The 15,436-nt window shown below is 34.9% G+C and overlaps 1 protein-coding gene across 1 annotated transcript; it reads right to left on the bottom strand.

Moving 5' to 3' along the window:
* Window positions 1-4,952: 4,952 nt before the first annotated feature.
* LOC104099623 (AT-rich interactive domain-containing protein 4) lies at window positions 4,953-14,060 on the bottom strand. Its single transcript, XM_009606670.4, has 16 exons — window positions 13,922-14,060; window positions 13,231-13,505; window positions 12,911-13,099; window positions 12,018-12,071; window positions 11,821-11,909; window positions 10,677-10,953; window positions 10,140-10,196; window positions 9,308-9,339; window positions 8,837-8,972; window positions 8,569-8,742; window positions 7,337-7,969; window positions 6,646-6,783; window positions 6,395-6,493; window positions 5,746-5,846; window positions 5,552-5,642; window positions 4,953-5,454 (listed from the first exon to the last, which is right to left on the bottom strand). Exons 2-16 carry the CDS (start codon window positions 13,378-13,380, stop codon window positions 5,356-5,358), a joined length of 2,319 nt encoding a protein of 772 aa, XP_009604965.1. The 5' UTR covers window positions 13,381-13,505; window positions 13,922-14,060; the 3' UTR covers window positions 4,953-5,355.
* Window positions 14,061-15,436: the final 1,376 nt, after the last annotated feature.

Here is a 15,436-nt window from a genome sequence, read left to right as displayed (position 1 = left end):
ATAGTAAAAGTGCTAGAAAGTATTGAAATCTTTAAGGTACGAGGGTAGAAGGTTTGGATGTAAAGTTAAAATGAACAAAATAAGGGGTATTTAGTATTTCAGCGGCGGCTCGCATCCAGGAATGGCCGACCGGCAGCTGACAGGCATTTAATGCCATTAAAACTTGACTGACGAGACGTTTCTGTTGTTTTGTCATTTCTGTCACGGTGTATCGAAGTAAGAATAGGAAGCTCATGTCGTTTCTCGTCGTCTACTCTCCGAAAAATGAGGGGACTATCTGTATGCGGTTGAAATCGAGGTCATGGTGCATCCTAGCCTCCGACATGGTGAGCCAGGCTTGAGACATGGCAATAAAGGACTGAAGATCGACCCCAAGTCTCACTGGGCTAGAACTCGGGGGCAGAACGCATGTTTTCGAGAATATCGAAGCCATGGTCCCGGAATCGGTCCTAGCCTCGAACGACTTCGAAGAAACATTGTCAGCATAGCCAACAGAAGACCGAAGTATCCGTGACCGGCCAAATATTACGGCAGGGATCTCGGCGCGTATCAATAAGGAACCGGTAATCAGTGAATCAAGAGATCTTTTACCTTTTATAGAATTGTACCTAAAGTAGGACTCCCCTACTATATAAAGGGGGTCTGATAATTCATAAAATGCATTGTAACACGCATTCCAAGGCAATATATCATTATTTTTCCTGTTATTAGTTCTTTTGCTTTCGTTCGTTAGTGCTTGTTGTTACGAACCCGGATCGAGAGCAAATATTTCACTAAGGCTTAAATCGTCCTCCACGTATGGTTTGAGCTTACTTCATCCTTATTTATTTAATTTATCTTTATTTACTGCTTTGTGTCAAATAAATCCGTGTATCCTTAAAATCACTTATAAATTTAATTGTTATCCGATTTTGAGGGTAAACAACAATAATAATTAATAATGTTAAACATTTTTTTAACGAGTGTACTAAAATCGTAAATGACAGATAAAATGACTAGAGGGAGTAGTAAAAAGAACATTGATATGTATCAAATTGATCTCACTATCTAAGTATCTATCTAATTGGGAAAACCCCCAAATAATTCATACTCAACAAAATAAATATTTAATAATAGGGATGAGGTCAAGTCAACTAGTCAAGCTAAGAATCTTCACATTTTTATCTTCTTTTTTTCTTTTTATACTGTCTAAATGAATGTCGTATTCCATACTTAAAATTAAATAATTGAGTCATAAATATCATAGACTATGAGACCTTAGCCCAAAAGATATAGTGGCAGTGTTAAGATCAAGAGGTATTAAATTTGAACTTGATGCGGTTCTATTTAATGATATTAGGCAAAACAGGGGTACAAACCGAATCGAAAAATTGCATCAAAACAAAAGTCAAATCAAATCGATTAAAAAATCCGACTTTGTTTGATTTGATTTGGTTTGGTATTGAGTAATAAAATCGAACCAACCCGACATATAAATATATTATTTATATATATACTTTTAAGATTTTATATAAAATTTTCTTTAAAAAATATCTAGAAATATTTGGGATTCTCTTACGGGATATAAATTTTAATAGAATATGAAGTGCTCCATATTTATTGACCTTAAATAATGGGTTGTATGATCACTTTCTTATCAAGTGTTACTGAAATGCGTTTATCTCTTTGTTCTTCCATATTCATATCATATGTTAAGATCTATTAAATTCTTATATCTTTTTCGAATGTGAAGTGATTACTAATATTTAGGTATCATATTGATTTTTATGTTTAATTACTAGATTCGGTTAACCTGAAAGTATACATAAACGAAAAATTATTGTCACACGACTAAAAAAATAACTATTATGTGTTACTAATAGAATTCTCCCATAAGAATATTTTAATCGATAATATGTTTGTCAATTTTTTTATATTTTTACTAAATATATATTTACTTATCAAATATTTAACAAAATAAGATTAAAATAATATTTAAGTAACAAAAAAACTGAAAACCCAAAAAATCCGACAAAACCGAACCAATCCAAATCGATATAGTTGGTTTGGTTTGGTTTGGTTTTGATAAAAACCGAACCAACCCGGTCCATGTATACCCCTAGGCAAGACATAGAGACGTTTCAGTTTATCGTAGACGTGGCCCTTGATAGGAGTTTGTGGAGGTTGAGAATTAGGGTAGAGGTTAGATAGTCAAGTGTTTTCCTTGTACATATAACAGTAGTATTAGTATTAGTTTTGTATTTTCTTAGTCGTAGATTTCTGTTACTAGTTATGGTTTCTTTTGCTTCGATATTCTTAGAACTTGATAGCTCATGTTATTGCTTATTGCTTTTGCTTCATTTTTCCTCTCTCTTTGAACCAGGGGATCTACCGAAAACAGTCTCTCTACTTTCTCTAGATATGGGTAAGGTCTGCATACACTACCTTCCTAAGACCCCACTGATCGGATTCAAATGAGTTTTTTGTTGTTATTGTTGTTGTAGTAGTTTTTAAGCAAATAATTCCAATCCCTACCAGGAATTTTTCAAGTAATTTGGGTTTCATTGTGATTAAAAGAAAATATAGACCTAATCAAGACTTTTCCAATGAGATATTTTTTTCAACATTATTCCTACATTAGTTGTAATGTAAAACACAAATTAAATGCACTAAAGCTGGTCATGTGATAATCCTTGAATAAAAGAAATTTGTGATATTGAATGATGTAGACTATTCTAGGAGTAATTGAATGCGTAGCTGTGGGCTGTTGCCTTAATTACAAATTAAAGATTTGTTGATTGTTTGTAGGTGATAATTTTGGATAGAAGAGCTAAAACTGATAATAAATAGTTCATATGTTTGAGGGAAAAAAAGTGATGAAAAGCTGTTCTTTTGTTTGATGACTAAAATACCCTTAATTTTTTTTATAAAAAATTAAAAAGTTTCTTTATAAAGATAAGGATGAACAACGAATATGCAACGAAGAGAAAGTTAGAAAATTATTTCGGGAAAAGGTTTTATGAATTAAAAAATATTGTCAAAGATAAATTAGTAAAACTCTTTGTCAAATTAAAAATGCTTATAAGCTGAAAAACTATAAGTTGGGGATAACCAACTTATGATTGATTTTAGCTTATAAGTACTTTGTATGTTCACCAAACGTATAGATAAGCCAAAAAATACCCTCATCGGATACACACGTAAAAATCATTTGGTAACGTGATTCTATGCCTATTTGTTAGTCCCCCAAAAAACATAATTAGACATTTTAAGGTTAATTAGGTTGAGTCTACATTTCTCACTATGTAAATAAGCTCTACATATAAATCTCTATACTCATAATTCCACAGCACAATCACACTGCATCTATCAAAAAAGTACAGTGACATTATTGTTTGTAGAGTCAAAATACTCATTTGTCCCGAAAAGAAGGACGTTATTAGTATTGAGAGTCAAACAATTTTTCTTTAATTATAGGGAAAAAAATCTTTAATTATTTCCAAATATTTTAAACTACACGTAATTGGTAGTACAGCTTATGTAGTTCGTGAATTTGTAATCTTTATTTTAGAAAAAATAAAAAAACCTACGTCTGAATTCATAGAAAAGATTAGATGCAGTGCTGAAATCCTTACATTCTTTTGGGAGTGGGAGTAATTTTTCTTTGGTTATGCTTTCTCATTTTTTTAACTACAAAATTAATGACTTATAGTAGTACTCAAATAATTTTCTAATGTCAGACAATATGCTCTAAGTATTATATCAACACCAACCCTCAAATGATGAATGGACAGTGAGTTTTAGCCCCTGAAATTGAAGAATAGCCATTGACATGGAGATGCAATATTTATTTAGGAAACTACCAGCTATGTCCATTTATAAGTAGTTCATTATAAAAATTAGCCAATTCATAAAATATTACTAATATTAGTCAAATATTACTAATATTAGCCAATTAGCTATTTGTAGCAAAAAAATGTTAAATTTTTGCTTTCTTTTGAGTGGGTGTTATTAGAATAGACTGGGTACATTTTAAGGAGCTTGAATCTCAGTTTTGGGATGATTTGGTGAAGTTTGATGTGGTTTGAATTGAAAATTCGAAGTAAAAACAACATGAAAAAAAATGATATGTGTATCACACTGTGTATCATTTGTGTATCATATTTGTATCAATTGTGTATATCATGTATATCCATGTATACATGTGTGTGGGATACATGCGTGATACATGTTTGATACATGTGTGATACATGTTTGATACATGTGTCGCAGAAAAAAAAATTTGAACTCGATTTAATTACGAATTTTGATACAAAACCAGTCCAAATCATCTCCAATCTTCCTCAAATTTTGTATATTGACTTATCTATATGTTTTCAATGAATTTCAACTATACCCATTGAAAAAGTTCCTTTTTTGCTTAGATTTTGGAATTTTTTTTTTTTTTTTGGTATTTCATCACCTTATTTGCTACCTCATCCATGAAATTTCCTTTTCGTCTTGTACCTAATGTTGCTAATCACGCTTAAAAATATGGAATGTGATTTTTGCATGTGGTTCTTTAAGAGAAAGAACCTTATTTATTTGGTTTTCCAATTATTATGTGTTTGGCTAGTTTTGGAAAATCTATGACTAATGGCTAAAGTTTGGTAAGTTGAGACTTATTTGGGACATTTGTGTAAGTTTTCCCAATATTTACATGTGAAACTCCAGCATAGTATTCAAGGAATTTCACTTGTAAAAGTTAAAACTTCCATAACAGTGACTATTTTTCAATTACAGGGCCGAAAAATGAGTAGCCTATGCTATTACTATGCTACTTCAAAACTTGAACTTGTTGTGTTCTCACTTGCATCCTATGAGAATTTTAAATGATCAAAATAAATAGACAAACAAAGACTAGAAAAAGAAAGCAAGTGTCAAGTGCAAGGAAAGAAAAAGTAAAGAAGCAAACTGAGGCTGGGAAAGAGATATAGTGAAGAGATTTGTGGAATTTTAGAAAAATTAATTCCACCAAGAAAGCTACAACATGTCATATCCTCTCACATGAGGATTATATATTACAAAGACTTGCCATGAGATGCAGCCAACCCCTCCAGACTTCATCTCTTTCCCTATATATCTAGAGCTCCAGAGCTCTTCCTAATAACAACAGCACTTCCTCGGTCTCCGCCTTCCAATTTCTTTTGGCCTTTTCACTTCTCTTCAGTATATGTGTCTTGCTCTGTCCGTCCAGAACACAGCTAATGCCTATGTAATACAAGCTCAACTAATTTCTCAGCAAAAAACAGATGATGTTCTAAGATGTATAAAATGAATTAGGATCAGCAGAACCCAATAATTGTGGTACTGAAGCCATTAGGCTTAGGCTTAGGCTCAGGAATATCCATTCGTAGTTCTCTGCACTTTCTTCTTAAAATTTGTAACGCTGCATTGTGGACATATGTATTCCAGTCCATCTGTCTTTGCATAGTCCTGCCAAAAAAAACCAACAAGAAAGAAACCATACTTCACATCAGAACTCCTCTTAAAAAGGTTTAGGCGAAAGAAGTGATGGAGATAAACACGGTACCTTGAAGGCACCAAGACCTGGTCTTCTGTCACAGCCAAAATGCGCCCACTCACCACAAATCCCACAGTTGACCCAATCTCCAGCAGCACTACTGTAGGAACACAAGAAACATCATGTTAGATAACCATTATACAGCCAGCAAAGAGACATTTGACAACTTGCATCATTCAAAAACAAAACGAAAGGGAATTGACCTGTGACATAACAAGCAGCACTCTCCATCCACATCATCATGGGCCAATTCGTACTCCAAAAGATAAGTCTCGTAATGTCTTTTAAGTGTATTCCCAACACCCTGGGTTCAAGAAATTATTGTGTTAAAAGAGCTGTTCAAGTTTCCACAGGTATACAAAAAATACTAAAGGGTCATTTGGTTGGGAAACAAGTTATCCCATGATTAATTATCCCGGGATTAATTGTTATCCCACCCTCCCATAGGGATAAAAATAACTACAATCCCGGGATTAGCTATACCGCGATTTTATCCCAATCAAACGTGGGATAAGCTCATCTCAAATTTAATCCCGGGTTTAATTATCCCTTATCCCTCGTACCAAACGAGCCCCAAGGTATTGAAAATGAGAAGGTAAAGATCCTCCAGTAACATAGTTCATACGCGAAAGTACAAGGCATCCACAAAACTTGAACATAAGCAAACATACATTTCTCTCAACCAGGTCCAAGTATATGAAAGATCTAGGGTCACATCCCAAGCAATTTTAAGGTTTACAAGTAGCTATCACTAATCCACCCTTTAGTTCAGAGAGAGAAACATGCTTAGTCAAGAAGTTGTCCTTGGAATAGAACAGGCTACGGTATGTCATATTGAGTAAGAGGGCTCACCGTCATCCTATTGGTTACTGTGTGATTTCGCATCTTTGAGAAAACTTGTCCTTTCCAGTTGATGCCATTGCCAACATGAAAGCCGCCCCTTGAAACCACCTGAAGAACATTTAAATTACAAATTACAATGACGATGTCTGATAGTCTTATCATTTTTTCTGCAAGGCAGTACTAAATATATTGATATGCACCCTTGCAGATTTCTGACAGTTCCTCTTAATAAGCAAAAAAGACAAGACCAGAAAGCTCACCTCCCTATACAAGTTAAAGAGGTCAAGGCGTTTGGCGTTGAGAATCGCGTCTGGAAACTCAGCAAGGCCACCTTGAGGAATGAGACGAGTGTGTCCACGAAGAATTAAAAACTGCATTACATCTTTCAGAAATTCCTCCTGTAAATAGGCCGGGAAGAGAAAGAGAGACATGAAAAAATGATTATAATTATCCATAATGTTATAATACAATCAGTAGAGTGAAGTGAAAAAGAGGCATTCGTGCTGTAGTATATTTATTTTTAAAGCACTTGGTGTTAAAGGAAAACCTCTATCAGGTAATGAAAACAAAATAATTTGATTCCATAAGCTTGTGCCAATGGATTCTCATCTTAAAGGACTACAAAAAGTTCGCAAAAAAGCAATACTTCTGACAGATTGAAATAAATTCCTGTAAGGCCCCTATTCATCACATATTCTAAAATGGATGTAGCAAATTATCATCGAAAGATGAAAAGCTTCGCAAATCCCAATGTTTGAAATCCACAACTTATTTTCACTGAAGCTGTAAAAACAGCTAAATGAAATCAATTATTTATACACGGTTTGTCTTTTTTCAAGAATTCAGGTTAAATATGTAAGATCAGATAAATGACTTCATCCGACACAGGAATCACACTCCTTAAGCAAAGTTATGAATGAAAATATATGTGAACGGAAAACCTTATCTTACCTCAGAACACACATGTATTGGACTTCGCTCACAACCATGTTTCTTCAATGGAAGAGGATTCAAGGATATAATTTGCTTAGCCTGATGTGAGCTTGATGCTGACTTCCGATGGGTAACAGGAGTTACTCCAACACTGCTGCCCTTAGCTGAGGAAGGAATGATAGGCAGATTAGTTTTCACCTGGTTCCCATCAAGGCTCTCCACTGCTGAAATCCCTGAAAAGGGTAGCATTTTTTGATGACGAACATGAGGAATGGGCCTCATAGCAGCAACTTTGAGTTTTTGTCTAGCAGTCACCAGGGGAGTTGCAACACCATTCCCTAATCGACTTTCATTCTCTTCTTTCACAGCCAAATGATTTCCAGATGCTAAACCATTTTGACAAATAGCACTTGTTTCTTGATATAAATTAGGCCTTTTTCTGCTAGGAGCAGGCGGTCTTAACCATGATGGAGGATTGCCAATCTTAAAGTCGTAGGAAAATCCATCCTCCTGCCCTTGCTTTGTGCAGAAGAAAAGAAGCCGTTCAGCATCATCTTTCTCAAATGAAGCTACAGCTAATCCCTGAATGCTAGCAATGCCAAGTGCAACTAAACTACGATATGAAACATCAGGAGCCAATTGCCTCAAGACCTGAAAAGAACAGAGCATGAAGAAGCAAGTCATAAAGGATAACTAAAACCTTAAGCAGGCAGTAAACACCGTCCATAATGAAAATATGAGAACCAATAGTGATCCTTGATTAAAATATAGAGAGCAGCTTTTCCAATAGTGCAACAAATCGCATACAACATTTACAAATCAAATAAATGACAGAGCCTCTAATCCAGTATCCAAATATACACCAATCTCGTACGTTATTATTTCAGCACACAATCCTTTGCTGGTACAACCATGAAGAGCTGACTAAGGAAACTTAGAAGAAGAACAACGACTAGATAAGCCAATACATTAAAACATGGTGTGGAGCCAAGTATTTGGACTATCCACTATCAAATGTGTAGACTTATCCTCTAACATACTAAGCATCGGGAAATTTTTATAAAAACAAATATGAAGAGGAGAGATAGGGAACTTAGTAAAATCATGTATACTGATTAAATTAACCGTTATGTTTAAGGAAAAACTGGAGCCAAATTGATTGGATTCCTGCATCTCCTCAAGGGGGTATCGCTCAAGAAAATTCAGCAAGGGACAAAAAAAGAGACAAAAAAGCAGTGCAAATTAAGAACCTGTGAAGCCCATGTAGGAACCTTCATGCAAACTTCAAATACTTCTGACCCACAAGCTACTGACATTGATCTCCGAGGCTCAGATGTAGGTGGTCTATTTTCCTCATCACTTGGCAGTGCATGAACCAGTCCACTGCTTTCAATGATTTCACTTTTGATGTGATTCTCTAATAGCTGAGAATTAACAAGGAAATATACATCATCCAATCAGTCATCGGTAGGCTATTAAAGATCATTAAACTGTACATAAACATACTGCTAAATTTACCAGATCATCAAAACATGTTTGAGCACTGCCTGAAACTAGAAGTGAGATATGAGCCGAACTACTGGTCGACAGATCACATCGCATGGTCACGACACCACGGGAAAATGCACCAGCCTGAAGAGGTGGTGGAAGGGCACTGCATCAGAGCAGCAATATTAGGGCACAAAAGTTTGACAAGAGAGTACGCATGAACTGAAGGAATTTAATCAGGGAGTGTCATATTGTTGCTGTCTTGGTGACTGACAACCACAAGAAAAATAAGCAAACCAAGCAGAGATTCATCACAAGAAATAAGGTAATTAGCTATGAAACATGTAATTTTCCTTGTCTTAAAGATGCAATCAACAGGTGGATTAATTTCTAAGATGCCATTCAACAACATCAAACTTCAGAAAAGGAAAACAACAACCCCATGAAGCAGGTCTGGAAAATAAAATGTTACAACACCACAAGACCCATTCTGAAAAATACCTGACCCGGTTATGCAGCTTACTCCCTCGCATCTGGAGCAAAAAAAGAAAGAGAAGTTTTTTCAGTACTCAATCACGTCTTACCTAGAAAAACTTTAGTGATTTCAAGAACATCCTACTCTCTCATTATTCAATAGACAAGCAGAAGATATAAATTTATTGTTCTTTCTGTCCATCCGCACACCACATCGAAGAGATCAATCAATCTATCATTCAAGTGAAGAAATCTTCCTCTGCTCTTCAACATCTCTTTTAAGTTTTAGATCCATCAACGTTTCCTTTTCACTTTCCTTTTTTTCTTTTTTTCTTTTGATAAATGGTGGTGTTCAAGCTAGCTTGCGCGCATCTTAACTGTTACACCAAATTCCTGCTACCTCCCACTAAAACAAGTACCAGGTAACTCTGTCCACCAAGGCTTAGGCAGATAAAAAAAAATCACCTAGCGTTTTTGTCTCTACTAGGATTTGAACCCTGGTCTCTCATGGTTTTCACTCACTTCATCAAAACAAGACCACACCCTTGGGTGCATCCATTAACATTTCTTTAAGCTCAAGAAAAGAGAATATCAGCAGCCTGCCACAGAAAGTGGAAGTGTGCCATTGCTCAGGTTACACAAAATTCAGTTTCTACGAGAAAGGTGATCAGACACACTTATCCAGATGGCAGGAAGCCAAAAAGAGGACAAGTCTGAGCAGCTCAAACAAAGAAACTGGTGTCAAATGACCATCATCTGAAGTAGTTACAATATCACAAGGAAGCACTGCTGCTGTTTCTTCAAGAAATGAAAAATATGTTGCACAGAAACAAAAAGGGGCAATGTTGGTGTAACTTACTTCAATGTTTAAGAGGGCATTCAGACCATCTGCTATAGATCCCAACAAGCATTCATCCTGAGCACAAGAAGCCATTCATAACATAAGCAAACCAAATATAACATGATACAACTTAGGAGAAAAGCTATGAAGAATATATTATAAGTGTGCTCACGCGCGCGTAAGCTGTATTCTTCAGCAATACATAAAGCGCGTAAGGAAAAAGGAGTAAGTTTGACAAACATATCGCATTCATAGCAATAGTTAATTTTTCAAAGTTCTTTGAGTTGTCCAGGGAGTTAATTTGATGGTTTAGATCAAGTTCAGAGAGTTCAATTCATAAAGAAATTATCACATTGTTGTTAACTTGCAGTTGTAATAGACTATCCAACTTTTTGGAGTTTGTTTACGACAGAGGATTTCGTAAAGAAAGGATCACATTGTTGTTTCAACTTGAATTAATTAATGGATTTATATTCTTGGAAGTTGTTCACATAATGATTAGAACATTATCACTCAAAGAAGTGATAGGAAGAGTACATGAAACCAATCCCATACCAGTGAGCATGGCGTTCCACAGATGAGAAACCTCATGTTCACATCATCATCATAGATCTTTATGGCAGGAAGAGTATCAGAGTTGCTTTCTTCATCATCTTCAGGACCTGCCTCAGGCGGAGGGACATTGATTTTGGGAGGATCACCAAGCAGGTGAGGAACCAGCTTTCCACTGGCCATCTGGCTCATCTCAGGGACAATGAGGTTGTTTCGGACACAGTAAAGCCTGAAGGATGCATGTGCAAGTTGGAAAGCATCCCAAACATGACAAGTTGAACTGCAGACACAACCAGAAGACCTCTTGAATCAATTCCTTAATCCTCAAGACATACAGATGTAAAATTAAATCATGAATAAATTTCATCACAGTTAGCTCTCTGAGCAATGCAATGTGGAAAAGAATTAAATTGCATGGTCAGCTGACTCAAAAGTAGCTACTCCATCTGTCACATTTTATGTGACGGTGCTTGACGGGCCACGGAGTCTAAGAAAGAAGGAAAGTCTTTTCAAACTTATGGTACAAATCAAGTCATAGATATTTGTGTGACTATAAATCATCTTATTAAGGGTACAATTGAAAATTAAAGTTAAAATACTTCTAAAAAATGAAAGTGTGCCACACAAAATGGGACAGAGGAAAATAAACATGGGGTGCACCGGTTGAAGCTTGCCAAAGAAAGTCTTTTCACTTAATACAAAACATAAAATGGGACAGACAGAGTAGTATTTATTTGAACGATGTAAGACTCTAAAGAAGGTAAAAGAGACCTTGCAACATTCAAATAAAACAGAAGGTCAAGAATGTCAGAAGAATCAATATGAAAAGCTCTGTGAAGTCTGACACTAAGCCACCATCAACCTAGACAAGAGTGCAGTGTAAATCTTGGACAAATGTAGCAGACTTGGAAAGGATTAGAATGGAAAATTTGACAATGATCAAAGCAGCAGCAAGAAATGGCTTAATGGGAATGTACAAATGTAGATAGTTCTGTAAAAGGGTTGCGTGGCCACATTATTGAAGTCAACTGTTAGGACATCTGTTATTCTCTAGCACAGAGAACTAGGCACCAAGAGCAATGAATACATAGGCAGTCCAGAATAATGCATCAAATAACTGTACAGCTTGAGTCAACGGTAAGAATACCTCTGTGCCACACATAAGAATGCCTGCCGAAAATGGGATGCTGCATAGCAGGAAAATGCGCTCTTCCAGTACATCACATACGGAACACCCTACAAATATGAACATATTGGTGGAACCAAAAGAACCATCCAGAAAGTTTAAATCAGGAGATTTGACCAGATCATCAGATGATTGAACGAATCAAGGCAATGTCTCACCTTAGCATGAAAAGCTTCAGCCAAGTTTTCTCCATTTGGGAGCTCCAAGTAGACCTGTAATTGGATCATTAAGTAAACAACAGAAGAACTCATACTAACACAATTTCCTGTCCAATTACTACAAGTGTAATTCAACCATTGGAACATTTCAAAATAATTGAATCTTCAGCAGAAAACACCTTAACTTAACCACTAAAAGGTGACTTGGCTTTTATTTCTAAGCCATTTTTAATTAAGTGCACTACTGATTATTAGATATTTCAATAAGCCATTTAAACCTTGAATTCTTTTTCTTTTTTGTTGTTGGATAACTACCTTGAATTCTATCTTGCTACGACAATAGTAGTTATATCATTTACATCACCGGTTAGAGGAACAAACACCAATGTGTACACAAGACACAATCCAACATATTAATGCACAAACAACCATAATCTCATGATCTCAACTGCTAGACTGAAAACATCACTACAAAAACAACCTTCATTGAAGTAATGCTAAATTATCATTATCCAACCTTCATTGGCTAGCGATGTGTTATCTACATCAGCGTAATTGAGGAAATGCGGGTCAGCTGTGTTTAATACATGTGTTCTAATCAACTTAAGGTGTTTATTAGGGAAATCGCGAAGTTAGGGGACCAGCCTTACAAAACCATGCATGTGGAGGTGTCCATTTGTGTATTATTTTCTTGACAAAATTATCCAAGACGTATTAAAATCCAATAACTTGGTAATGGCTGACAAAAAAACATGAAATACCAAAGCAGAATTACATGAACTGTTCAATGCAATTAATAAAATTTCAGAAAACATCAGACCAAGGGAAACACAAGAAAATACACTACTAGCACAAATTCTCCTGAACAGAACTAAGGAAGGAAAGTCACATACAGCGGTTGGCAGCGTGGCACTAAAAAGTCCAGAAATGGCTTCCACAGAAGACATATCAACACCTCCCCAAATAAGGGAACCAACTTCATCATTCGAAAGACGTTCTCCTTGCAAATACACAATATTTGGCTGCCACGAATCTAAAACTTTACGAAATTCATCCGTACTGGGGTTTTTCAAAAGTTGCACCTACATTTAGCAAATGATAAGTGACGTAAGAAACCAGCTCACTAGCCAGGCCGATGATGAACCTCCTAATGAGAGGTATCAACCAAAAACATGTTAAATTAGATACAAAACAATTTAAGAACGATACCTACCTCCAAACGCCCTGATGACACAATCTCCGGGAAGCAATATCTCGGCTTACCATCTTTTACATCTGGCTTCTGATCATATTCAGTAGTTTTCCCACATACTACTGCAAGAAGACTGCAATTTTGTCTAGAAGCTCCTTGATTATGAAACATCACTTTTAACCTGGCTCTCCTTTTCTAAAACTATAGATTCACACCTTCAAAGAGTATCTTCCTACAGCAGCCAAAATCCACTCCACCATAATCTTGTACCCTCAATCTAAACCCTTTAGCAAACCCTGCCCCAAAAAACAAAAAACTAAAGCTCTATTATACATGTAGAGAACATATTATTAAACCCAGGAGAGCAAAAGCACCAAACTTTTAATACATGCATAGATCAAAACAAGCTAGCAAGAAACTGCAACATTCTAATCTCAAAAATAACCATAACCCACTTGAAAAATAAAGCTTTTGATCTCAATAACAACCTAATTCATAAAATTACGCATACTCCACTTGAAAAAAATAAGATTTTGATCTCAAAAACAACCTTAATCCAGAAAATTACACATACCCACTTAAAAAAAAAAACAAGATTTTGATGTCAAAGATAACCCTAATCCCCAAAATCAACGAATAATCAAACGAGCAGGGCCAAAAAAACAAAAAGAAAGGGAAAAGTCGAACTGGGTATAAGCAAAAAGGCACTCACCAGATAGAGAAATTAGAAAAATATCGAGGACCTCCGTACATTAGCTCCAGAATCCACCCCACGAATAGAGTAAAGAATGAAACCCTAACGACCCTTTTAAAATTTACTAACAACTAATCAATGTAGAGGAAAAATAAATAGATTAGAATAGGGAAAGTAAAAAAGTTCGTCTGATTTAAGAATCTTTTTTCCTATCTCTTCTTTGCTGTTAATTAGTAGTATTACCTATCCCCCGAGGGATTGGTATCAATTGCTAAATCAACAGTCAAGAAAAAAAGAAAAGTGAATAAATAGTTTGTTCTTAAATTTTAATCTTACGCATTCTAAAAAAATTAACTTGGTTTTGTCTTAGGTTTTGAGTAACAACATTACTCAAGTCAAATAAATAAAAAGCGTAAACAGTTTCTGAAAAATACCACAAAAAGCTAAGAACAAAATTAGAATAAGAAACCCAGAAACAGAAATGTTCTTAGGAAGTCAAAAAGAGCATAAAAGGCTGAGCTAACTTAATTAAGCCCAGAAATTATTTTAGTTCAATTGTCATCTCAAATCAATGCAACAACACTGAGTAACAACACATCTTAGGAGTTGGGGGAACTTTTTATTTACTATAATATGTATTTCTTGCTACATGTTATAGGGATTGTCAATAATTCGACCAGCTTGATTTTGTTATGCTGCTGATTATTTCTATTTTAGTTTACATAGAGGGAAATGTAAACTAGCATAGTATGTATTAGTTTTGTTATTATTAATCTCTTATTTATTAGTAATTTTTAATTTATGTTTAACTAATACTTGTATTAGTTATATGTTCTATTCAATATTATTCTTATACATAGCAAAATATGGCATTAGTATATATAAAGACAGAACTGTCATTTCAAAATCTTTAATACACCAAACAAAACAGTCGATAAAAAATAATCTCAACATAATTATTCATCATAATTAATCCCAACATTATTAATCTCATCATTACTAACGCACCCTATTCGGTTCTATTCTTATACACCGTATCAAACGACCCCTAGTCTTAAGCTTTAGTCCACTTATTTGATCATCCATACAAATAATAAGGGGTCGTTTGGTATGATGGAAAAGCAAAAATAATCCTGGAATAAAAATTTAATACCGTTTTATCCCTTGTTTGGTTAATAATCCTAGGATAAATTATTCTAGAATTAAAAATAGTATTGAGATAATTTATACCTGTTAGAGATTAGAATATTAATTACATGACAAGTTATTCCTGGACAAAACAGTAAAATTAATAATCTCAAGATTAATACAACATACTAAACAGTCAATGAAAAATAATAGTAGGATAACTAGTCCCAACATAATTAATATCAGTATAATTAATCCCAACATAACTTATTTTCAAATGAAAGGACCCCTAAATGAAAAGAAAGTGTTTAACCAAAAAAATAATTTTTGTGGTCAAAGTCAATATTAGATAAAATTCTATTTTCTGGTCAAAGTCAATATTAAAGAAAATCGAATTTCTAATAA

The sequence above is a fragment of the Nicotiana tomentosiformis genome, chromosome 12 (genome assembly GCF_000390325.3).
Source record: "Nicotiana tomentosiformis chromosome 12, ASM39032v3, whole genome shotgun sequence".
NCBI lineage: Eukaryota > Viridiplantae > Streptophyta > Magnoliopsida > Solanales > Solanaceae > Nicotiana > Nicotiana tomentosiformis.
Note: the sequence above shows the minus strand (reverse complement) of the source record. Positions and strands in the feature narration are given on the sequence as shown.